The sequence below is a fragment of the Primulina eburnea genome, chromosome 18, assembly GCF_022965805.1.
Source record: "Primulina eburnea isolate SZY01 chromosome 18, ASM2296580v1, whole genome shotgun sequence".
Lineage (NCBI taxonomy): Eukaryota > Viridiplantae > Streptophyta > Magnoliopsida > Lamiales > Gesneriaceae > Primulina > Primulina eburnea.
The window spans coordinates 32,238,853-32,264,189 of record NC_133118.1 but is presented as its reverse complement, the minus strand read 5'-3'; the positions used below and the strand labels follow the sequence as shown (position 1 = coordinate 32,264,189).

The window sequence follows — 25,337 nt, the reverse complement described above, 5'->3', positions numbered from 1 at the left end:
TGTGTATTGAATTGCTTTATATTTATCTTAATAACACTTCATTTATCAATATGAAACAGAATAGAATCCAATTTTGGAACAAAGTTATTGGACTCGACTCGGACACACTGCTGAATATAACCTTAAAGTTCTAGACAACATCCTGATTGAACGTGGCCCGAAAATTCATCTGTCGCATCCACTCTTTCCGATCTGCAACTCTTCAGATCCAATATAAACATCTGGTGCCGTTCATCGGACCTCCTAGAACCCATCACGAACACCTTGTCTCTGCACGTTGTCACGTGGGTCGTATTCTGCACATTATCTGGCTGCTCCGCCACTCCTTTCCATTCCGATCCTTGCAGTGCCACCACATTACCGCTGCAAGACAGAAAGAATCTCCCATTTGCATTGCCAATACAGTTTCTTGGACAAATTGCACTGTTTAAGAAATCTCTTTGAACCGAACCCCATTGCCAAGAAGCAACATCAAATGTTTCGGCGCTTGTCTCGAATCTACCTGTAAGACCGGAAAACAGAGCAATATTATCAAAATTCAAATATCTGTCGCCGTTCTTAAGAAAATACGTTCCCATATGTTCAAAAGAAGATCAAATCCCTAAAATGCTACCTTGCATGCTCGTGACATATCCTCCGACGACATAAAACTTTCCGTGATGGAATATCCCGGCTGATTCATCGCGTTCTGTTTCCATCTCCGGCAGCATAACCCATAAATCTTCTGTCAAATCATAAGCCATGGCGCTTTTCAACGCAGATTTCTCCGTGTCGTGTCCTCCAGCGACGAACACGAATCGCCGATCATCAGACGCACATGCAAAGAAAGATCTCCGGCAACCAGGCATCGTGGCGCCTCGTCTCCATTTAGCAGAAACAAAGTTGTAAACAAACACATCATTGGAAACCTTCCATGTCGTCGGGTCCCAGCCGCCAATCACAACAAGGTTCGACCCGATTCCAACGAGCTGGCAGAACATCGGTAACCCATCATCCTTTTGATCCGGTATCGCCGGAAGTTCAGCCCAACGACCCGTTTCCGGTTCGCAAAGCGTTAACCTGTAAACCTGGGTGGGTGAATACTTCTTGGTTCCGGGTTCTTGCCCCAAGCCACCGACCTTGGCTTGAGAAAAGACGACAACTTTCTGTGCCAAATTCTCAGCTTTCCGCCGCTGCCAAAACTCCGGCAGGTGAATCGTATCCTTCCATTTCATGCAAGCTGATGCAACAAAAGGAAAACTCTCTCGAGAAATCCGAATCAAACATTCCAATCCAACATCATCCGGTAGACCCGGAATAAGCTCCATGTATCCCATCACGCCCCGAAACTGTACAGGCCGAGTCTAAATCAGAATCCACCAAAAGGGTACGAGTTAAATTAATTTCTCTTCACAAAACAAAAAGATCAACCTTCTTTATGACAAAAAGGAAAAAAGCCAACAGAGAGCATACATAAATTTAAAGTGGAGACCTTTCTCTCGGTCTTTCTAATTAATTAGGCGCGAGAAAAATACAAAACTGGTAAATTTTTCTCAGTCGAGTCAATTCTTGGCTTATGCTGTCCCTAGATTTTCCTGTTTTGTTTGGACTAAAGGGAACAAATTTTTTTCACGAAAATGAATGAAAACAAAGACAACACATAGGCAAGGAGAAAACTTTTCGAGGTCGATTAGTTTCCAGTATTGAACCTTAATATATACAGAAAAGAAAGCAGATACAGTGATTAGTTCTTGATATCAGACAATCTGGCCAATGAAAAGTGTCAACTCAAACATCAGCCATTTGCCAAAGTGTTGTTTGGAACTTCTGAATCAGTCAAAAACTTGGTGCCCTATATCTCACATATTCGTTCCATTTGAAATATCTTTTGCCGTTTCTTAAATCTTTTCAAAGATCTTATCTTTATTTTATGACTATATATTTTACGTGATCTTTTAGAAGTAAAAAGAAAAATCAGTCAACCATTTTTTATAGTATTTTTTTGACAAAAATTTGTGTGAGACGGTCTCACGAGTCGTATTTAATGAGACGGATATCTTATTTGGGTTATCCATGAAAAAAAATATTACTTTTTATTCTAAGAGTATTATTTTTTATTGTGAATATCGGTAAGATTGACCTGTTTCACAGATAAAGATTCGTGAGATCGTCGCATAAGAGACCTACTCTATTTTTTTTTTAATGTGGACTACTCCTATTCAAATAAGCTCATTCATTGTAGGCAAAAACTTGTGTGAGACGGTCTCACGGGTCGTATTCGTGAGACGGATCTCTTATTTGGATCACCCATGAAAAAGTATTACTTTTTATGCTAAGAGTATTACATTTTATTGTGAATATGGGTAGGGTTGACCCGTCTCACAGATTTTGTCTCACATGAGACTCACTCTTCATTGTATATGTTACTCGAAAATCAGTATCAATATATTTCCATTTAGACATTGTATTTAAAGATTTATTATATTCAATATTAAATGAGAATTTGGAACTTTATTACATATTCATAGTAAAATTGTTATAATAAGTTAATAACAAACCTTTGATCCAATTGGGAAAACTATTGGATGATTTAATTTTAACAAAAATAGAAATATTATCCCATTTTTCAATTTTTTAAAAAATATTCCTCGTATCACACGATATATTTTCCAAGATAAGGAATAGACTATCCTTTTTAAAAAAAAATAAAAATAAAACGCCAAACAAGCGAAGTATGATGATGATGTAGTCCTAACCAGCATGAGGCAGTTCTTTACTGAATAGATAAATCCTATGGGCGGCCACCACATGATAGAAACAGTGGCCCCATTAATATATATATATATATATATATATATATATATATATATATATATATATATATATTAGTTAATTAATTGCACCAATTTTTAAAAATTATTTTGAAATGTTTCCTAAACAAATTTCATCGATTTGAAATATAGAATAAAAAAATACAAAAACTTGTGTAACTCATAAGTCGTATTTTGTGATACGGATTTCTTATTTGATTCATCCATGAAAAAGCATAACTTTTTATACTAAAGGTGTGTTTGGTTGAGTAGATTAAATAAGGATAGATTAATAGTCAAATATTTATCGTTAAAATTTTAAGATATTTTAATAATTATTTTGACCCGGTTTAATATCCAATTTTATTAATCAAATAGTTATCCATAAAATTGGATCTTAAACCGTGTCAAAATGATTATTAAAACAACTTAAAATTTCAACAGTAAATATGTGACTATTAATCTATCCTTATTTAATCCACTCAACCAAACACACCTTAAGAGTATTAATTTTTATTGTGAATATCGATAGGGTTGATATATCTCACAGATAAATATTTGTGAAACCGTGTAACAAGAGACCTAGTCAAAAAAAATATAAAAAGGAGAGGTTTTTATATTTTGTTTATTAATGACTTTAGTTTTATGTCTTATCAAATTTCAATCTTAATAAAAGATCTTTAGAATTTTGACAATTTTAGTCATTTTTTTTTCCAGATTATTGATGTGATAATACATAAATTTCTCATTAGTATGCATCATCATCACGTCGAAAAATGACTAAAATTATTTTAAAAAACAAAGATAACTTATTGTTAATGCTGAAATCCGACCATATAAAAAATCAAATCATAAAAAGATAAATATAAAAAAATAAAAATATAGTTTTCCCAAATTTTGACCTTTTTGTGAAGAAGCCATTCGAGGTACAATAATAGTGACAAAATCATTAAATTAAACAAAATAATGACAAAGCTGCGTGCTTCTTCACATAGAAATCCAAGTCAAAACCCTTTGTTGATAAATATGTGGGTTTAAATGCAAAAAAAAAAAAAAACAAGTTGTCAACTTTTATTAATTTTTTTATCGACCTTTGAAGCTCGTTAAGTTTTTTTTAAAAAAATAATAAACAAATTCTAAAGGATTGTGATACTTAATAAATATTAATGCCTAGATGTTATATTCATCAAATTAATTTACCATTTAATATGCTTAAATGCTTTGGCACAACTTCGAGTTAAATGATAAAATATAAGTTGATTACGCATCTTTGTTTCATCTAATATTTTACGATATATTCAAATAACATATATCCATATATAATGTACATTCTTTATCATTTGTAGGCTTCGACCACTCTTTATTCTATCTTATTCCCATAAATTCACACTAAATTTTTGGATATCCGATTTTTTCCCTATTCTTCAAGTTAAAAGTGATACTTTTAGCATAAAAAATAATACTTTTTCATAGATGACTCAAATAAGATATTCGTCTCACAAAATACGATCGTGAGACCGTCTCACACAAGTTTTTGTCTTTAAAAAAAACAAAACGTTTTAGTGGGCCTGGAAACGGGTTTTTCCATAATTTGTAAGAGGTCCAAAATTTCCTCTATATTGATAAATGGGCAGATCTTATAATATCTGAATTAATGGGCTGGTTTGATCCACACATTGTGTCCACACTACTGAAACTATGAGTGGGCCTACGCACGACAATTATAGGCATGGCCCATATCACGTGGGCCCAAATTTCTTCACTAGATATTACTTTGATCAATAAAAATATCTCAATTATTTTCATATTTCCCAATATAATTATTAATTTCAGTTCACATTTTCTCAAAAATATCAATATTTATTTAGAAAATTTTAGCAGTAAACACTTGTATGATTTGACTATTACAGGAAATATGTTTTGTTTCTTCAAAAACAAAATGAAGAAATTAAAATATTTCTTCCTATACAATGGTATATTTTCGTTTTTAATCCTACACTTTATTAAAATTTGGTATTTAAGTCGTTGAAATATCGACATGACACCATATATGTTAACAAAATATGACGTGTTTCCCTCATCATTGACATAAGTCATCAATATCCAGTGTCATGATGTTAGTATTTCAACAAAAAATGATTAAAATCGGAAAAAAAAAATTAACTTACTGAATTAAAGATGAACTTAACGACTTACAGGACCAAAAGCAAAAGAATAGATCTCTTGTGAGATGGGTCAAGACTATCGATATTCATAATAAAAAATAATAATTTTTCATGGATGACTCAAATAAGAGATATGTCTCACAAAATACGACCCGTGAGACCTTCTCACACAAGTTTTTGCTTTGGCAAAAACCGATAAACTTGTTCGACTAATTTATAATTTTCCCAAAACAAAATCAAACATATACATATACAAAAGTTTCACTCTCCATATTTAAAAAAAAAACTTAAATTTATAGTCGAAATATAAACAATTTCACAAACACAATTTCTAAAAGAAAACATTTCCAAAGAAATCAAACCAAAAAGATATATCTAAACATGATGTCAACTTCCAAAAATCAAATTGAGAAAATGCTAAAATACTAATTTCAAATTTTTGGAATAAAAAAATAATTGAAACCAACTCTCTGGTATGGCCAAATCGTGTCCATGCTTTGAAGGATTCGTCCAACGATAAGTTAACCGTAGACTTTGTTTGGACATGACAATAATTACGTGGGTTTTGATAATAATAGTTAGATTCTTAAACATATAATTCAAGGCTTGCAAAGTTGTCTACATTTTAGCATCCAAACACAGCCGTAACCCATGATGTGCTCGAGACAACACCCATTACATGTCCCCTTTTCTAATCATAACCCTAGGAAACATATGCTCGGCTGGGAAGACAACTTCCCCTCCCACTCCACCCATATTAAAGGTGGGGAAAAATACCGAATTTTCAGTATATCGAGATTATCGTACCGAAAAAATGTCGAATTTACCGACTTTTAGGTATACCGTTAATTTTTCGATACGGTAACGGTATGCAATTTGAAAATTTCGATTTATACCGGAATACCGAAAAAATATAAAAAAAAATTAAAATATATAATATTTTAAAACAATAAATTCATAAAAATTTTAAAATGTTATGTTTTTTTCGGTATAAAACGGTATATATCGTACCGAAATCTCGGTATACCGTATATTTCGATATAATCGGTATATTAGTTATATTTACCGAAATTTTCGGTACGGTATCGATATGATTTTTCTTATATCGAAATTTTCGATACGGTAGACAGTATAGGATTTTCGATACAGTACGATACGGTATATCACGCCTGGCCATATATATAAAGTTAATATTAGCCATTTAAAATGAAAATTGAATAGGGGGGGGGGGGGGGGGGTGGTTTCAAATATATTTGAGGTTGTAGGACTCTTTTCTGGATATGTAGACCCTACAAACCCAAATGTTATTGGGGTCGCTAGACCTACCAGGGTAGAACTAAACCTTGTTCCAAATTGATCTATCAAATAAAAATAAACCCTTATTTCATTTCTCACACGAAACAGTACCGATCTCACAAGGTTTTCAATACCACAAACTGTAAAACATTTGACATTTTGACAACAAATTCCCATGTGCTAATTTTGCCCAAAATAGGGTTTACTCAAGTTAGGTGATCGATTCAGAGGAACCCAACCCTATAATTATAATTTTCGAAAATCTCAGAATTTAAAAAACAATAAGATCAATAATCAAATATTGTGTTCTTGAACAGTTACATATGAAAAATGAAAATATAAACATTTTAACGAGTGTCAGATTTCTGTAATACAATATTTCACATCTGAACACTGGACAACATGAACACATAGATAGAAGGATGTTGGCCGATTTTCATGTCAATTTGGATTAATCATTTTCGTAAATAGAATGAAGGCTAATCATACACCATTTCATTTCGCGAACTTCCGTCCCCGATCTAGGACCAGAATGTTACATGTTGAGATGGCCGTGGTAAGACAACTCCTCAATCCAATTTGTGACTCGATCGGGCCACACCCATATCTAATATAAGATAAAGGATCTACAACAACAAAGCCCAAAACAATGGATAAGCCCATCAACTCAAGCCCATCCAAGAACGCAAGCTCATGCAATAGTTGTATAGCTGATCCAGTAGATTACACGATCCAAGGATTGTTCCAGAACAAAGGAATTGGTTAAATCGTTGTAACAAATTAGATTCCTTTTTAACAGATGTCACATTGTAGTGGTACGATAGCATTCATAAATACTGTAAATGAAATACGAGCAAAGCATGAAATGAAATGGATTAGTTTTAGCTGAGAATCATCTTCTTTCTCGTTGTTATTTTCTTTAACTTGGTATCAGAGCCGGCTTCAATGGCAGATGCCACATCCCATATTACCTCCATGGGAAATATTCCAGCCGCTTCTGCAAATTCGAATCCAATCATCATCAACCCTGCTAATCAGATCAATTCGGTAAAACTAGGAGATGATAACTTCCTCCTATGGCAGCTTCAGATTCTCGCAGGCATTCGAGGTTTGGGACTTGAGTTCTTCATTCTTGAAAACCCCCCTGTTCCTACCAACATCATCTCTGAAAATGGATCAGACGATACCATTAATCCTTTGTTCATGCCTTGGTGTCGACAAGACCAACTCCTATTCTCATTCCTGCTAGCTTCCATGACTGAAGCTGTGCAAGCTCAGATGATTGGTTGCAACACATCGTCCCAAATATGGACTCGAGTCTCGCGACTCTTTGCAACTAGATCAAAAGCTCGTGTTATGCAGTACAAGTTACAACTCCAAACACTGAAAAAAGGCACACTAAGCATGAAAGATTATCTCAGTAAGATGAAGGGATACATGGATCTCTTAGCTGCTTGTGGCCATCCCGTTACGGACGAGGATCAGATACTTTATGTCCTTGGTGGTGTAGGCATGGAGTATGATTCTGTAGTAGTGCACGTCACCTCAAGAGTTGACACTCTATCTCTACCTGAAGTTGGTGCTCTCCTGTTATCTCATGAGGGAAGACTTGATGCCTACAATCTCAATGCCAACAACACATCAAGCTTCACCAATGCAGCCACTCTTTTTCATCAAAAGAGGAATGAAACCCAACCATCCCCTCAAAACTCTCGAGGACGTGGTCGTGGCAGAACCTTCAGAGGAGGTCGACGAGGATGGCATAACAACAATGCTCGACCAATATGTCAAATTTGTGGAATAACAGGTCATGTTGCTGAAATATGCTACTACCGTTTTGAAAAAGATTTTGTTCCAAAATCTCGACAGCCGACACAAAATTTCAACAAGTCTCCTCTGTCAAATTTACCAGCAGCTGCTCTTGCCACTGCCTCTTGTGAATCAACCACTGAAGATTGGTGGTATCCTGATTCGGGTGCCTCGCATCACGTTACAAATGAGCTTGGAAATCTCACCCTTGGTTCAGAATATTCTGGTAATGGTAAAGTCCAAATGGGGAATGGTGCAGGTTTGTCAATCTCACATATAGGCCACTCTAAATTTCGATCACCCTTTTCTTCACAACCTTTTCTACTGAAAAATCTACTTCGTGTACCTTATATTACCAAAAATCTTCTTAGTGTTAGCAAGTTTGCTCATGATAATTGTGTCTTTTTTGAATTTCATCCACGGTTTTGTCTTGTGAAGGACCTAGCAACGCAGACGGTTCTTCTTCGAGGAACTTTACATGATGGGCTATATAGGTTCGACCTTGGGACACCACTCCCTGACCTATCCACTTCAGAAGCTTGCCTCAGTACACACCTCTCACCTGCAAAGTCTCCTACTCTTTTACAGCATTCAATCAAATTGTCAAATAGCATGTTAAGTCAATGGCATTCTAGACTAGGCCATCCTTCTTTATCTTCTCTGAAACAAGTTTTATTACGTTGTAATGTTTCTATTCCCAGAAATGAAAAACTTACTTTTTGCTCAGCATGTGCTCTTGGTAAAAGCCATCATCTCCCTTTTCCCAGCTCACACACCAAATTTTCAGCACCTCTTGAACTTGTTTATTCTGATGTTTGGGGGCCTGCACACACTGTCTCCAGAAATGGCTTCAAGTTCTATGTTAGCTTTGTTGATGCCTTCAGTAGATTTACGTGGATATATTTTCTAACATATAAATCCGAAGTCACCAAAGCCTTTTTACACTTCAAAACACATGTTGAAAATCAACTTGACAGAAAGATCAAAGCCATTCAAACCGATTGGGGAGGGGAGTTTCAAGCCTTAACATCATTTCTTCAAACCCATGGGATTAATCATAGGGTCTCTTGTCCTCACATGTCACAGCAAAACGGTGTTGTTGAACGCAAACACCGACACATTGCTGAAGTAGGCCTATCTCTTCTTGCACATGCATCCATGCCCTTGACATTTTGGGATGATGCCTTTCTAACTGCCGTTTACCTCATTAATCGTCTTCCAACTTCTGTGCTTGATAATGATATCCCTCTTCATAAGCTATATAATACACTTCCAGATTTGTCATTTCTCAAAACTTTCGGATGTTTGTGTTTCCCATGTCTTAGAAATTACAACAAGCACAAACTTGCACTTCGATCCACCCCCTGCACGTTTATTGGATATAGTGCCAAACATAAGGGATATAAATGCTTGAGTATGGATGGCAGATTATACATTTCTCGACATGTAAAGTTTGATGAACAAAATTTCCCCTTCTCACAGCACAACAATTCCTCAGTCTCCACAATAAGATCTCAGTCTGAGTCTAGTTTATTTCTTCCTCGAATCTTGACTCCACTATCCTCAGACTTACCCCCTTCCCTCTCCAAATCCCCACCAGCCACTACTACCTCTATAAGTCCACACCCTTCTCCATCTTCTACCTCAAATGTTCCTGAGCCCTCACCTACTGCCTGTGTACCCACCAACTCGACAAATTCTAGTCAATCTCATAGGAACTCCCATTCAATGACTACTCGATCCAAGGCTGGTATTTTCAAACCAAAAGTCTACTTAACAGATGGCACTCTACCTTGGGATCCCTCTACGTTTCATGAAGCTCGCTCTCATCCAGAATGGTGTAGAGCCATGGAGTCCGAATATCAAGCTCTTTTACAAAACCACACCTGGTCTCTTGTTACAACCCCTCCTAATACTCCCATAATAGGATGCAAATGGGTGTTTAAAACAAAAACAAATCCAGACGGCTCTGTTGCTCGCCACAAAGCCAGACTTGTTGCCAAGGGTTATTCCCAAACTCCTGGCCTTGATTACACAGAAACTTTCAGCCCTGTGGTCAAACCCACAACCATCAGATTGGTTCTTACCATTGCAGTTTCTCATGGCTGGCATATCACTCAAATCGATGTAAACAATGCCTTTCTTCATGGCACTCTCAATGAAGTGGTTTATATGAGTCAACCGCCGGGGTTTGAGGTTAACACTGCTTCTTCACCTCTTGTTTGCAAGCTTAACAAAGCTCTCTACGGGCTCAAACAAGCTCCAAGAGCGTGGTTTGACAGATTACATGCAACGCTCAATCTTATGGGATTCCACAATTCTCGTGCTGATTCTTCCTTATTTATCAAAAAGGATGCTCACTCTATTGTCTATATCCTTATATATGTCGATGACATTCTCATTACAGGGAGTGACAGTGCTCAAATTCAGAGTATTATTCACCAGCTCAGGAATAAATTTGCGCTTAAAGAACTTGGGGAACTATCTTACTTTCTGGGGATTGAAGTCCACAAATCCGCCAGTAATTCTCTGTTGCTTACACAGACTAAGTATGCTCGGGATTTGCTCTCAAAAACAAAGATGCTTCAAGCCAAACCTTTTCCAACTCCAATGATTACCAGTCTCAAATTATCTTCACAAGATGGGGAAGTATTCGAAGATCCAACTTTGTATCGTAGCACAGTTGGTGCTCTTCAATATTTGACAATCACCAGACCCGACATTGCCTTTAGTGTCAATAAAGTATGCCAATTCATGCAGCATCCTCTTACTTCCCATTGGAAAGCTGTTAAGAGAATATTACGCTACATTGCAGGCACACTCGACTGCGGCATTTGTCTCAAAGCTACCTCTAATTTTACTCTTCATGGATATTGTGATGCCGACTGGGCAAGTGATCCTGATGATCGCCGCTCTACATCAGGATATTGCTGGTTCTTTGGCACCTCTCCAATTTCTTGGAGCTCTAAGAAGCAATCTGTTGTTTCTCGTTCAAGTACAGAGGCAGAATACAGAAGTCTTGCAAATGCCACTTCTGAATTATTATGGCTCAAATCTCTGTTTTCTGACTTGCATGTTCCACTGTCCACTACCCCAGTGATCTGGTGTGATAACCTCAGTACAATTGCATTAAGTGCAAACCCGGTATTTCATACTCGCACAAAACATCTTGAACTTGATCTTCACTTTGTTCGTGAAAAGGTTTTATCAAAGTCTCTGTCAGTCCGACATGTCCCCTCAATTGATCAAACGGCAGACATTTTAACCAAACCACTCTCTGCTGCTACCTTTCACCGTCTACGATCCAAACTCAGCATGGACTTTTTTCCCCCGATGAGTTTGAGGGGGCAAGATAAAGGATCTACAACAACAAAGCCCAAAACAATGGATAAGCCCATCAACTCAAGCCCATCCAAGAACGCAAGCTCATGCAATAGTTGTATAGCTGATCCAGTAGATTACACGATCCAAGTATTGTTCCAGAACAAAGGAATTGGTTAAATCGTTGTAACAAATTAGATTCCTTTTTAACAGATGTCACATTGTAGTGGTACGATAGCATTCATAAATACTGTAAATGAAATACGAGCAAAGCATGAAATGAAATGGATTAGTTTTAGCTAAGAATCATCTTCTTTCTCGTTGTTATTTTCTTTAACTATATATACATGGAATCAGAGATGGGAGAAAGGGGGATGGACCCGACCCTTTTACTTTTGTGTACCATGTTGTTGCTTGTATGTGAGACATGCGGTTTTCAAAAGTTTCAAGCTGCTTCGACCGTCCCCTACGTCCAAATTCTACGCGCAATACAATGTTGCATATGGCAAAAGATCAATCCAAGAAGTCAAAGCCCGAACCCAATGTCCCAGCATCCAAAATTTCAAGCCCATAACAAATGTACATCTATGTCGAAAATCGATTTTGTCACATAGTATTGTAATATTATACCTCGAGATTGTGTTTGAATTGATAGATTTTATTTAAAAGTAGGGATTTGATTAGTTAAGAGACGGATTTCAAATAACTCCTATTTTTGGTGTATGTGAATATCGTCGCTATTAAAATTGTATATTTTGATACTGATCGAGTATAGCTTTTGGGGTTGAGTTAGGTTCAAGTTCCAATCTTAACATGATATCAGAGCCCGGGTTTCACCGTTATGTGTTGGACTGCCTATAATTAGGCCACCCGTTCTGCCCATAATTGGGTCATTTATAAACTCCACGCTCCAGATGTTCATTCCTGAACGTGAGAGAGGTGTGTTAATTGTCCCCACATCGGTTGGATAAATAACCTTTGAGTGACATATATTGGCTTGGACAATCCTTCCCCCTAGAGCTAGCTTTTGAGGTTGAGTTAGGTTCAAGTTCCAATCTTAACAGAGTAGATTTGAAATTCACTTTTTCGTCCAGTGTGTTTTATATGCATGAAAGAAATCAGAATCACTCCTATAATTAATATGAAATGTGTAAAAATAATAATAATAATAATAATAATAATAAAAGTTATATATTTATAGGTCCACCTCGATGAAGCAAATTAAACCATGCACATGCAATGTCGCGTAGGAGCACATCCAACGGCCACGATGAGGCCCTGGCCAAGCATTACAAATCGAGAGCCCTCGGATGTGCCCATATCCACCTTTGAATCTTGCCGGCCCATTCTTGTGTATGAAGCAGCACACTCTTCCCTACCATTGCTTCTCATGTGACCGACCACTAAGCTTGCTTGACCTGGCAATGTCTACTGATCTTCTACGCGTGGACTCATGAATTCAACTAATTTTATATATTTTAAGGGTTACAACAATTATAATATATGGAAAAATTATATATTTATAAATTTTAGAGCTTTTATTTTCTGTTGTTAGCCTTTTTTCGACGATGTATTGAGGTGACGTTTGATATTAATATGTGACATTTGATGTTCTTATATAACGTTAGATGTTATATAATGATGTGATATTGGATAATGTTGTTAACACTACGGTGAAAAAATTCACGTGTCTTATTTTCTTATAGTGATCATGGACAAAACCCAACTCTCTATTTGAACTTATCAACACCAATCCATGACTAGTATTTGAAAGAGATGATTTGATTTATTCAAAGGGAAATAATTGTGTGGATCATTAACTTTTTTGATTTTGAATTTTAGTCTACTAACTAACTAGTATGAACAATAAGGCAAAAAATTTTGTGAGACGGATCTCTTATTTGAGTAATCCATGAGAAAGTATTATTTTTATGCTAAGTGTATTACTTTTTATTATAAATATCGGTAGGGTTGACCCGTTTCACAGATAATAATTCGTGAGACCGTCTCACAAGAGACCTACTCGAGCAATAATAAGATATTCAAAGAAAAAACTATCGATTTGCCTTGTCAAGACAGTCGCGGAGTACGTACTGATGTAGCATTAAAAAAAATGTCGATGTGACAAAAAAATTGTTGATGTAGTATCTGAAAATGTTAGCACGTTCAGTGTCACGTCAACGAATGAATTAAAATAAACAAAAATTAAAAGTTAATACATCAAAACCTAAGTTCGACAAGTGAATGACTTAAAACTGCAGTACATGAATTAAATCAAGATGGTCAGAGGGATGACTTGAGTCCGATCCAGAAACACAAAGTACGTACGAGCTAGACGACTCGATGCATTCATGACCTGCGAACCCTATATATATTTCAACAAAATTCGAAGTATGAAGTGGAGACAGCCCTTATTTACCATACGGGCCCTACGTGTTTTGTTTGATTCATTATAAAACCTACCTTTTTCATTGATCTCTCAGAGAACACATTTCAAAACCAAAATACTAAAGAAAGGAAACCAAGTATTCCATCGTCACAAAATGGAGAAAACCCATGGTTTAGGCATGGTACTCGAAACCGAGCTGAGGCTGGGGCTTCCCGGCGGCGGTGAATCGGGAGAGATCAAGAATGAGAAGAAAAGGGTGTTTTCCGAACTTTCCATCGACCGTGATGATCGGGAGGAGAACAAGAATCCGGTGGTGGGGTGGCCGCCGGTGTGCACTTACCGGAGGAAGAATAGCTTCAATGAGATGAAAATGTACGTGAAAGTGAGCATGGACGGAGCTCCTTTCCTTCGCAAGATTGATTTGAGTGTGCATAAAGCGTATTGTGATCTTGTCATGGCTCTTGACAAACTCTTTGGATCTTTTGATAACGGTGAGTTTTTTTTATATATATAAATATATATTGGAATTATTTTCCATTTCTTTTTTTTTATATATATTATATTGAGAAAAATGAGGCTAATTGATTTATTTAGGGAAGAAGTAAGCTACAATTTCATATTGAAAGAACTATTTTGGCAAATTCCTGCCATGCAAAATTGGAATCATCGATGATCTAACGTATGTAAAAAACTATTCAATTTGTGATAAAAGGATTCTAAAATTATGTGAAATAGAATTCTCGCAATATTTAATTTTTGATACATTAATCTAAACTTTAATATTATACAACTTAATTATTAAAATCTTTCGATATTGGATTGCTAGTGTTTAATTGTTAGTATAAATAATATAGATTTTGTTTTCCTTGATTAAGTTTAAAAAATCACTCACTCACTCACACACACACATGTTAAACTTCATAGATTACCAATATTTTTGGAATAGTGCTTGCAAGTTTAATTAGATCCAATATAGATCGGATCGGTCCGTCAGTCAATTTAATTAGTTTTTGAACTAATTTTGTGTGAACACCTTTCATATGGTGGCTCTGAATTGTGACACAATTCTAGTGTGAAAATTATTATTTTCATAAAAAAATTATATTTATTTTACTTATTATTCAAGGTTTTTTTTTTTTTTGTATATATAAGAAGTATTTGAGAATTGGGTTATTTAGAATGAAGGGGAAGTTATTTAAAAATCCCTAATCATAATATTTCTTTGCATTCACTCCCTACCCACAAAATTGTGGTACTATTTCATACAAAATGTGGTACACTTCATGTGGAAATGTGGTACACTTCATGTGGAAATGTGGTACTAAAAAAGTACCTAGGGACTGAAAACAAAGAAAAAAGGCGGCTGGGGACTGAAGCCAAATTTCCCGTAGAATGGAAGCCAATCATGTCCATTTCGAGTTCAGAAAAAATTTACAAAACCGATGTTTCCAAAAGCTTCCAGAATCCAAGCTGCAACATAGGATCCGGTTAACGTAGGGCAGAACGAAATCAACTTTACCATCAATTTTGTTGTAGAAATGTCTGGGATCTTCCATAGCCATCGATTATTTGCAGGAATAAAAATTGGTAAAAATATTTGCGGATGATAAATTTCTAAACATCGCAGCTCAATTACGAATGAAATCTTGTTTTCGAGATCTAATTGTAACAAAACACTATTTTCCCTCGATTTTAAAAATTAATTTAAATGTTAGGATCTAAGTAATTTATAAAAGACTTGTGTGAGACGGTTTCACGACTCGTATTTGTAAGACGAATCACTTATTTGAGTTATCTATGAAAAAGTAATAATTTTTATGCTAAGAGTATTATTTTTATTGTAAATATCGGTAGGATTGACCTGTCTCACAGATTAAGATTCGTGAGACGATCTCTTTATACAAGTGAGATCTAATGATAACAAAACACTCTTTTCTCTCGATTTAAAAAATTAATTTAAATGTTAGGATCTAAGTAATTTATAAAATGGTAAATTATTTAAAAATAATAATTTTTTAAATTAAAGATTATTTGATTGATTGAAATAGTAGGGGAGGGATCCAAAGACACAGACAACTGTAAGTACGTTCCAATTTACGAGGACAAAGATGGAGATTGGATGCTCGTTGGAGATGTCCCATGGGAGTAAGTCTCTCACTCAAAATTTATGTATTTATTTATTTTAAATTTAATTAATTAATATTTTAAATAGATATATTTATTTATTTATTGCCGACATAGTTAAAATTGGGTAATAAATCTGATTAATTACAAGACATGAAATGTGGAGAAGGACAATAATGCCTGGTAAAGACAAACATTATCATGTACATATAGAAAGTATTTAAGACCATTCATCATTTCCTTACACAGCCACATCATTCCCATGTAACACAATTATTATGAAATATTGACACCAAAAAAATTAATTTCTTTGCTGTAAAAACTAATAATCTAAGATTAAAAAATTATAATAAATTATTATATAATTTTCCTTTTCAATAAAAATTAGTTTTACTTGTACAATTATACATTACTTGGCATTCAATTTTTGACACAGATACAGTTAAACCAACTATATAAACTTTACGTCTGAACGGTACTTTATCACATAAACTTATGTGAGATAGTCTTACGAGTCAATTTTGTGAGACATACATGAATCTTTACATAAAATATAAATTTTATTTCAAAAATATCATGATCTTTGTCTCTAAGTGTAGGATCGAAGAAATCATGTTACGACTTATGTACGTATTCTTCGTAGGTGGCTACGAGGTTTACCTAAAAATAACATTTGGTAACTATTTAATGTGTAGAATGTTTATAGAGTCATGCAAAAGGCTTCGGATTATGAAGAGATCGGACGCAAAGCTTCAAGCAAAGGACCTTCTCAAAGGACTCTCCAAGGACGAGTAATTAAACCCTAGGCAAGGGCATATCAGTCTTTTACTATATAAATTTTCTATCAGGGTTTGCTCCTAGACCAATTAGTGATAATACATTAAATTTTTATTAATTAATTAATTAAACTAGCAATATATTTATGTTGAGTAATTGAGATATAACTTGATTACATCTAGACTTTTGGTACCTATATTGTATTCAAGATTATTGCTTGTGTGCTATATATGTTGAATGATATATAATTCATTATTAAATTAATGTATTTTGCCAAGTTTGTTAGGTTAACTAGGGTAATTCACAATTTGATCCCAATATTTTAGGAAATTTTTAATTTAGTTATATTTCTTTTAATGTCCTAAAATAGTTCTTTTTGTTAGACATTTGACCCATTTTACAAATGTCTTTATTTTTATAATTTACTTTTTTTAGTTCATCATGCTTCCGTAAAATAATTGAAACCTCATAACTTTTGACCAAAATGTTATCGGGTCGAGTCTATCAGATTTTATAGTCTGCTCCTCGTGGTATAACCACTTAGCACAACATTGTTTGTTTCCTACCTCATGACGTAGAACACTATATTTAATTTGAAATAAGCATATATAACGTGAAAGGGGTAAAATCCTCGTAATTTTATTAAGACATACATGTTATTACATTAGTAACCTCCTGTAAATGAGTAAATAATTTGTTTAGCTACAGTGTAAACCTATAAACATCATGTAATTCGATAATAAACATTGCTATTATCAACTTGTTGTATTATACCTGCAACTTATATATGTATTTAGGGTAAATTTGTGGAACTCGTTTTGAAGCATCTCAATGTATTCCCTAAAATTTTTCTGTATTTTTATGATGATATCGAAATCAGGATTGTTCATCCATTATTAGAAAATCTGAAAAGAATATTATCATGATATTTAATAATATCAAAAATATAATTTAGATATAAAACTTGCCGTCTTAATAATCTAACTTTCTCACGTGTTTATTATCAATATCAAGGTAAATTTTTTTGCAAGTAAAAATAATTGTCATTTTTCAAAATCATGTTTTACCGCATAGAATTCTTTTCATTGATGCGACTTCGCATGAATTTTGCATTTGAAAATAGTCAACTGCAATATATGCATGATTTTTTCTTTCTGATGTGAGCTTTGTAAGAACGGTTACTAAACAATGATCACTGATATACGTGTATAATACTAGATCATCTTCGTAACATTAGTTAGAAAATCAATCCAAGACCAACTGTATATTCACCTTGCATATATAGTTATTGGTATTTGTTAAATATTTGTCTATATATCAGAGACACACATGATTTACAACATGCAATTAAACTTTAGCCTTCTCATCTCTAAATACTATAACACGATGTCAGATAAAGTATAAGTTATTGATGATATTATATATGATTATATATCTCAAAAATATTACTTTTTATTGTATATATGGATCGAGTCGAAGATCTATATAATAAAATTTACTCGTAAAACAATCTCACAGAGGTTTTGACTATTAATATTATCACTGAGTCAAGAATAAATTAATAGTTAATCCTCAACTACAAGTAAAGCATATTCACAACCTCCGTAAATTAAACCAAATCAAACATGATTCAGGACTATCAGATTATACAACTTCAGTCAACATGCCATGGACGTTCCTCCAGGAAACCAAGAAATTAAATGTCCTATACTTACCGTGTTAGAAAGAAACATGAAGAGAAAGGATGCCTTTATATGCTTGGTCAGTTCAGTTTCTTTGTTTTACTTGAGAAGTGATGTTTTTTCACTTACTGATCAACCATTCTGTGCGCTTCCACGGGTGATGATTTTGTTAGTATATATGTTTGGGTTGTTTTGATATATTCAGCATCTCCGCGTTGTGTTGCTGTTTTGGTGAAAAATTCTCAATCAAAATATTTCTTTGGGTTCACTCCCTATTCACAAAATTGTAGTACTATATCATACAAAATGTGGTACACTTTCATGTGGAAATATAATACACTTTCATGTAGAAACGTGGTACTAAAAAAATACTCAGAGATTGAATATAAAAAAAATCAAAAGTTAGAGACTGAAGGCCAATTGCCCGAAAAATATTTGATATAATTGTAACAATAACAATAGTAATAATGATTGATCATAATGATAACGGAAAAAGAAGAGCGGGTCATCTTTTGCTTTTCTTTGACATGACTTTAATGGATTTCAAACAAAATGGTTGACGATGATGATAGGTTTTATACACTGAAACGAATCTGAATTCAAACTTTTTATTTAATCTTTTCTGAAACTAACAATTTAATATGACGCTTCGCCAATCTTTAGGCGTTGAAAAGCAACAATCTTTTGCATCCCCAAAAATAAAAGCAATAATCTTTGATGGGTAGCTGAGAATAGGCCTGCCAAAAGTTGTAAACTTGGTCAATATAATACTCCCGTTTCTCATTTGGAATCATCTGCGTTATCGGGTTAGAGAAAAAAGGGTGAAAATTTTCAGCGAAATGGGTTCTTACGGGACTCTCGCGAGAAGGGCTTTGCTTACTGATACTCCTGTGATGGTTGAGGTAATCAATTTGTCGATTTAAAATGAGATCCATTTCCATTTGTTTGTGGAGCAGTTGATTGTCAATTGCTTTACTATTATGAAATGGAGTGTGTTTACTTGAAGTGAAATAAATGGATTTTATGTTTCGAATCTCAGATACAAGAATTGATCCTTGGTTTGAAGGATTATGTTTCTCTAGCTCAGGTTAGTTTCAATTTTCCCTTTTTTTAAAAAAATTTTATTTTTATTTTTATTTTGTATGACTTTGTAGAAAACATGTTTGTTGTGATGTTCATGTCTCTGCGTATGAACTTCGAGATTTAAGAACTGTGAACAGGCCTTTTGTGTTGTTTTTTTCGGGCAGTTGATGCATAAAGCCTATGGTGCCCGATTCTTGGGAAATTTTATTCCTTAATCTTGGCATTTGTACAATCGCAGTCTTCTTTCTAAATGCTGAATGTGATTAAAATAATTGTCTTTCGACTTGTATTGGATTGCTGTTAACAAGATGATTTATACTTGTCAATGATTTCGTCGGTGTTATTGATCGCAACACTGGACTAAGATATATCCAAATTTTCCATCCGAAACTGTATTACTTGGCTGGCTAATGGTGGTGCGATGGCTTGAACCATGAGAAAAGATCTTGATCTGTTGACTTGCTACTGTTGAACCATTCGAAAACTGGCTCATCTCTTTTTTCCTTTCCAATTTTCTTTGAATATCCAGACATCTGACAAAATTGCTATTTCAGTGTCAATCACTAGTAGATATAAAAAAATATCGTGCCCCTGATCGTCATTTGCTTATGGTCTTGGTACATTTGCTTGTGCAGTCTATCTTGTACCACCTGGCCATCCAATCAAAGATTTCATGAAAATAGCGGTTTTTTCCATCTAATTATCTGTTGGCATTGCTATCAAAGCATTTTGCCAGCTGCTGACTACATCCTGGACATGTTGCTCAACAGGGCATAGTGTATTGGCAACCACCAAAGAAGGCATTAGAAAAGGTGCAACAACTAGTATGGGATCCTTCAGTTAGTCGATATGGTGCTGATGAAGGTCTGCCTGAGCTGAGGGAGGCATTAACGAAAAAGGTGGCACTTGTTAGATTGTTGTTTTGTGCTAAACTTTGTTTCTTTAATCACTTATTGCCTAATAGGCGCGTGATTCGGAATACTGTTTCATGCCCTTATTGTTGAAATTGTTTCCGTGTACCCAAAACTGACTTCATGGCATGGCGTCTTCTCTCAAAATTATAACAAGTGAAATTATGTAATGACCATCTTTTCTAAATTTTTGTCTTAATCAGTCTCATGTGACCATATTGTTTACCTTTTTTTTCAGATACTCACTGAAAATCGGTTGTGCAATTCCTCTGTGATGGTCACTGCTGGAGCTAATCAGGTGGGTAGGCTGTTTGGATCTGAAAATTTTACTTTAAAGAGTATAAGAGGCCTAGCTTGTCATGCCACAGCACTAAGGATCTAAAATTTCTGTATGATACCTTTGATATTTATTTGCCTTTCTATGATGCTCGTCCACTTGTCTCTATGCCCTTTTTCTTTGGACCTCTGTACAGATAGTATGTCAGTTTCTTGAGCTTGAAAACTGTCAAATGAGATTATTATTGAATTGGTTTTAATCTTGCACCTTATGATTTTCCCACATCACTGTTAATTTGCGCATTAATAAATTTTGATGATGCATGCCAAAACTCTGGTCACTTGGTTGTAATTTTTGTATTTCTCCAAACAACTGTGGCATTCTTTTAACATTCATAGCAGTCACTGGGACTTCATATCCAAGTAACTTGAAGAAATATCCTCACCAAATTGATGCAGGCTTTCGTGAATATCGTTCTGACACTGTGTGATGCTGGAGATTCTGTCATCATGTTTGCGCCATACTACTTCAACTCATACATGTCATTTCAGATGACCGGGGTAACTAACATTTTGGTTGGTCCTGGGGATTCAAAGACACTCTATCCAGATGCAGGTTAATATCATTCTTAGTCCATTTATCAGACAAAATTGATTGTAATAAGCATGCTTTTTCAGATTTCCTTTTTTGCTCTGAATTTGTCTGTAATTGATGTAGGCTCATGATTTTGCATCGACTGGTGAATTTGAATATTATATTTTTTGTTTTAATTATAAATTATCAACTTCCATTTTTCCTTTGGCCAGAATTTGAGGGATGCCTTAGACTGAGACATGAGATGGTTGGTTTTCTCTTTTTTGGATTTGAGATTTCTTTATTAAAAATGTGAATCAAGGTTTAAAGAAGTGGAGGGACAAAGAGACCTTGAACACGACAGACATAGAGGATTTATTAAATCAGAATGTTTCAAGTCCTTGAGTATGGCAGTTCCCGTGCGGGTTTTCTATTTAATTTTAGTGGAAGTCCCTGTGTAACAATTTTGTTGGGCATTTAAACACTGAAATTTGCTAAATAGGAATATAATCACCTTGCACATCATCAAGTATACAGGCAACAACGTCGAGGAATGAAAGTTTTATAAGACGTGTTCATGCACAAAAACTAATTTATTGTATCGTTCCTGTGCTCTTTTTATTGCTGACCACACTTGGTAGGACAAATGCTTGTTATCGTCGATAAATTTCAAAGTTTTCTTCTTCTTTAGACTGGCTAGAGAGGACCTTACTGCATACAAAACCGACTCCGAAGCTTGTATCTGTTGTAAATCCTGGTAATCCATCAGGAACCTACATCCCAGAACCTCTTCTTCAGGTCTCTCTCGCTCTGAACGAGCTTAAATTTCATTTGAATAGTTATCAAAATGAAGCTAGTTTCAAACCATTATTTGCTATGTGGATTATATACTATCTATAAGCATTCTTTTCCATTTCCGATTTAATAATTATGCCATTTTCTTGTGTGGATTTATTGTCTTTAAGCAGAAAATATCAGATCTTTGCAGAAATGCTGGATGTTGGCTTGTAGTTGACAATACATATGAGTGAGTAGAAATTTTTTTCTTTTTTGTCCTTTTCGTCGATACATTTCTGGTGTGCTATTTTTCAAACGAGTAGAGTCGTGTTGCAGGTATTTTATGTATGATGGTCGGAAGCATGTATGCGTTGAGGGCGATCACATAGTCAATATTTTTTCGTTTTCAAAAGCTTATGGGATGATGGGATGGCGAGTTGGATACGTAAGTGAAAGCTCTGGAATCTCATTGTTTTATTTGAAATCTGGAAATCAATTAAATCATTATAGGCTTTTCCCTTAAACTCAAGTTTTTACCCCTTTAACTTGTATGTCATGAAATCAATCTTGACTTGAAATTTTCGAAGAACTTGGTTTTTCATATCTATACATCAAAATCGAACGTCTTTCCCATTTCAGATCGCGTACCCTACACATGTACAAGGTTTCGCAGCTCAACTTCTTAAAGTTCAGGACAACATACCCATCTGCGCGCCTATAATCTGCCAACGGCTAGCTCTCCACTCTTTGGAAATGGGACCTGAATGGGTCGCCGATCAAGTCAAAAACCTTGTAAAAAACCGAGAACTATTATTAGATGCACTGTCCCCGTTGGGGGAGGATGCCATCAAAGGAGGAGAAGGAGCAATATATTTGTGGGTTAAGCTCCCGGATGTGTATACAGATGATTTTGAAGTAGTTCGTTGGCTTGCTCGTAAACACGGGGTTGTTCTGATTCCTGGAAGTTCTAGTGGATGCCCCGGGCATCTTAGGATCTCGTTCGGGGGATTGGTCGAGGATCATTGTCGTGTCGCTTCGGAAAGACTCAGGAGAGGGTTAGAAGAATTGGTGAGTGAAGGAATGATCCCATGATCTTATCTAGTTAGAAATGAAACAACTTTGTGCTTTTGCAATTTCTAACATTTGATCATTACAGTGTAAAAGAAATTATTCAAATACTCCAAATTATATTTTCATCAAATGAATATACACCATTAGTTCGCGACTTGTGCTTTAGTTATTTAAAATATTTACTAAGTTTTTGTATACCTTTTTTTGGTTTCTTAAAATACCCCTTCCCTCTTGTTTTTGAAGGATAAATATAAAGGAGCTTCTTGCAAGGCTCTTTATCTTATTAAAAATGTTAAACAAGTTTTTTTTTAAAAAAAATTTCTTTAGAGAAAATTAAAATTTTGATTTTGTATATTTGTCAATTTGCAATTTTTTCCTCGGTTTTAATCCATTTTTTTTTTTTCCTCACAATTTTAGTACTTTTCTAACGTGGTGTCAACGTGGTGCTGATGAAGCATTGGTGTAACGTCGACATGCTGCTGATGTATTTAAATGATTAAAATTGTCAAATACTGAAAGATATATAGTTAAACTGAAATTTAACATAAAAGTACCAAAATCGCAAAGAATAAATATTTTTTTCTCAAAAAAAAAATCCCAAATTGTCCTTTTGTTTATTATCTTCTCTAGTTTGGTTCTTGATGTTGACAAAACTCTACAAACACAAAATTGTTGTGTGACCTTGACCCTAAAAGCTTTCAAAAATTGTTATACTATTAGACGATTGAGTAAGTCTCTTGTGAGACGGTCTCACGAATCTTTATCTGTGAGACGGATCAACTCTACCGATATTCACAATAAAAAATAATATTCTTAGCATAAAAAATATAAATTTTTCATGGATGACTCAAATAAGAAATCCGTCTAAAAAAATACGAGCCGTGAGACCGTATCACACAAGTTTTTGCCTAGACGATTTTGTGTGCGTGTATCATTCCAAAAGTTTTGTTCTTTTATTACGTAAGACTAACAATATTCAATCATAAAATATTATATATCAGAACATATTATTTCTATAGTTGTCGTCCCAATTCCCAAAACTTCCTTCATGATCATAAGATTCTCAGAATAGAATGCTACAAAAACATCTGGGAAGGGCTAAAATGTCAGTAAAATGGGGATAGGGAATTGGAGTAATCGCTAAAGGATTGAATTGCAATTTAACTATATATTTCTGTTTATTTTTTAAGAAAATATATTTAAATGTGGCCCTTCAAAATCTTTAAATCGCAACCTTAATCTTATCAAAGTTTTCAAATCCGTTTCCAAACATTTTTTTTCTATAAGCCTTTATAACCAAAAATAAAATTAAAAAATCTATATAATATCATAAAAAATATGAGTACGTCTCTTTTGAGATGGTTTGACGAATATTTATCTGTGAGACCGGTCAATCCTACCGATATTCACAATAAAAAATAATACTCTTAGCATAAAAGTAATATTTTTTCATGGATGACCCAATAAGAGATTCTACGACCCGTGAGACCGTCTCACACAAGTTTTTACCATTATATATATATATATATATGTATGTATACACACACAGTTTTATATGTTATATGTCCATCAAAAATGTGTCACTCATCTATCAGATGTATAATTTGAATATACTTCGTCACATCTAATAAATATGGACGAAGCTCAACGGTTGAAATTATATATATCCTGCCCTGATTTTGTCGCCAGGTCATAATATTTCCATAAGCACATGCATGGGCAATTCAGGATGGCTACCCATTACTTTCTGATATTTTTTCATCAATATTCAATGATTTGTAAAACATCCCATTTCATTTTTTGTTATTTTCTGTTGATCTCTTGGAAATGAGTTCATGTACAGACAAATTCACCTATGTATCTAACTTTCACGAAATTCTCCACATATAAAACATGGCCTATTGTTAAATAAAAAAAATGTGTTAGATTATTGTACAATTGAGTAGGTTTCCCGTGAGAAAGTGTCACATATTCATATCTGTGAGACAGATCGATGATCAAGTTTATGCATGAAACAAAAAATAATAATTTTCATGGGTTGGGTCAGGTCGTGTCGGGTCGGTGATCTATTTTACATAATTGACTCGTGAGATGGTCCAACAAAAGTTTTAGTATTAATTAATATTGCTATCGATTGATAGTTATTTAATATATTAGTGTTTTTTTTAACTATGAAAACTGCAACAACTACTCTTTAGTGCACACTGAATAAATTTCGATCATAATAACTTGTAAACTACGTCGTGAACTGATAAAAATATATACTCAACCGTCGGTGAATTGTGAATGTGTG

General features: G+C 34.6%; 3 protein-coding genes across 5 annotated transcripts; 2 read left to right on the top strand and 1 right to left on the bottom strand.

Annotated features, from left to right (window-relative positions):
- Window positions 1–16: 16 nt before the first annotated feature.
- On the bottom strand, window positions 17–1,815 carry LOC140820211 (F-box/kelch-repeat protein At1g80440-like). 2 transcript variants are annotated; one of them, XM_073180549.1, is made up of 3 exons: window positions 1,453–1,815; window positions 614–1,343; window positions 17–502 (listed from the first exon to the last, which is right to left on the bottom strand). In XM_073180549.1, the coding sequence occupies exons 2-3, from the start codon at window positions 1,314–1,316 to the stop codon at window positions 123–125; spliced, it is 1,083 nt and encodes a 360-aa protein (XP_073036650.1). In that variant the 5' UTR covers window positions 1,317–1,343; window positions 1,453–1,815; the 3' UTR covers window positions 17–122. The 2 variants fall into 2 exon arrangements, with proteins under 2 accessions (XP_073036650.1, XP_073036649.1); XM_073180548.1 differs by having other exon boundaries at window positions 614–1,547; window positions 1,600–1,670.
- A 12,028-nt stretch (window positions 1,816–13,843) lies between these two features.
- On the top strand, window positions 13,844–16,897 carry LOC140819648 (auxin-induced protein 22C-like). 2 transcript variants are annotated; one of them, XM_073179817.1, is made up of 3 exons: window positions 13,844–14,260; window positions 15,818–15,914; window positions 16,589–16,897. In XM_073179817.1, exons 1-3 carry the CDS (start codon window positions 13,924–13,926, stop codon window positions 16,686–16,688), a joined length of 534 nt encoding a protein of 177 aa, XP_073035918.1. In that variant the 5' UTR covers window positions 13,844–13,923; the 3' UTR covers window positions 16,689–16,897. The 2 variants fall into 2 exon arrangements, with proteins under 2 accessions (XP_073035918.1, XP_073035919.1); XM_073179818.1 differs by having other exon boundaries at window positions 13,846–14,260; window positions 15,821–15,914.
- Window positions 16,898–18,859: 1,962 nt separating this feature from the next.
- On the top strand, window positions 18,860–23,200 carry LOC140819647 (aromatic aminotransferase ISS1-like). The gene is made up of 9 exons (XM_073179816.1): window positions 18,860–19,254; window positions 19,392–19,439; window positions 20,206–20,334; window positions 20,585–20,644; window positions 21,082–21,238; window positions 21,888–21,994; window positions 22,165–22,223; window positions 22,310–22,418; window positions 22,613–23,200. The coding sequence occupies exons 1-9, from the start codon at window positions 19,192–19,194 to the stop codon at window positions 23,063–23,065; spliced, it is 1,185 nt and encodes a 394-aa protein (XP_073035917.1). The 5' UTR covers window positions 18,860–19,191; the 3' UTR covers window positions 23,066–23,200.
- The last annotated feature ends 2,137 nt before the right edge of the window (window positions 23,201–25,337 follow it).

Bases quoted from the DNA above. Each gene is read 5' to 3' on its own strand.
- LOC140820211 (XM_073180549.1), bottom strand. From the start codon at position 1,316: ATGGGATACATGGAGCTTATTCCGGGTCTACCGGATGATGTTGGATTG. The intron at 503-613 runs GTAGCATTTTAG...CCGGTCTTACAG, and splicing joins ATATGTCACGAGCATGCAAG to GTAGATTCGAGACAAGCGCC.
- LOC140819648 (XM_073179817.1), top strand. From the start codon at position 13,924: ATGGAGAAAACCCATGGTTTAGGCATGGTACTCGAAACCGAGCTGAGG. The intron at 14,261-15,817 runs GTGAGTTTTTTT...TGATTGAAATAG, and splicing joins CTTTGGATCTTTTGATAACG to TAGGGGAGGGATCCAAAGAC. The intron at 15,915-16,588 runs GTAAGTCTCTCA...TTTAATGTGTAG, and splicing joins GTTGGAGATGTCCCATGGGA to AATGTTTATAGAGTCATGCA.
- LOC140819647 (XM_073179816.1), top strand. From the start codon at position 19,192: ATGGGTTCTTACGGGACTCTCGCGAGAAGGGCTTTGCTTACTGATACT. The intron at 19,440-20,205 runs GTTAGTTTCAAT...GTTGCTCAACAG, and splicing joins ATTATGTTTCTCTAGCTCAG to GGCATAGTGTATTGGCAACC. The intron at 21,995-22,164 runs GTCTCTCTCGCT...GTCTTTAAGCAG, and splicing joins TCCCAGAACCTCTTCTTCAG to AAAATATCAGATCTTTGCAG.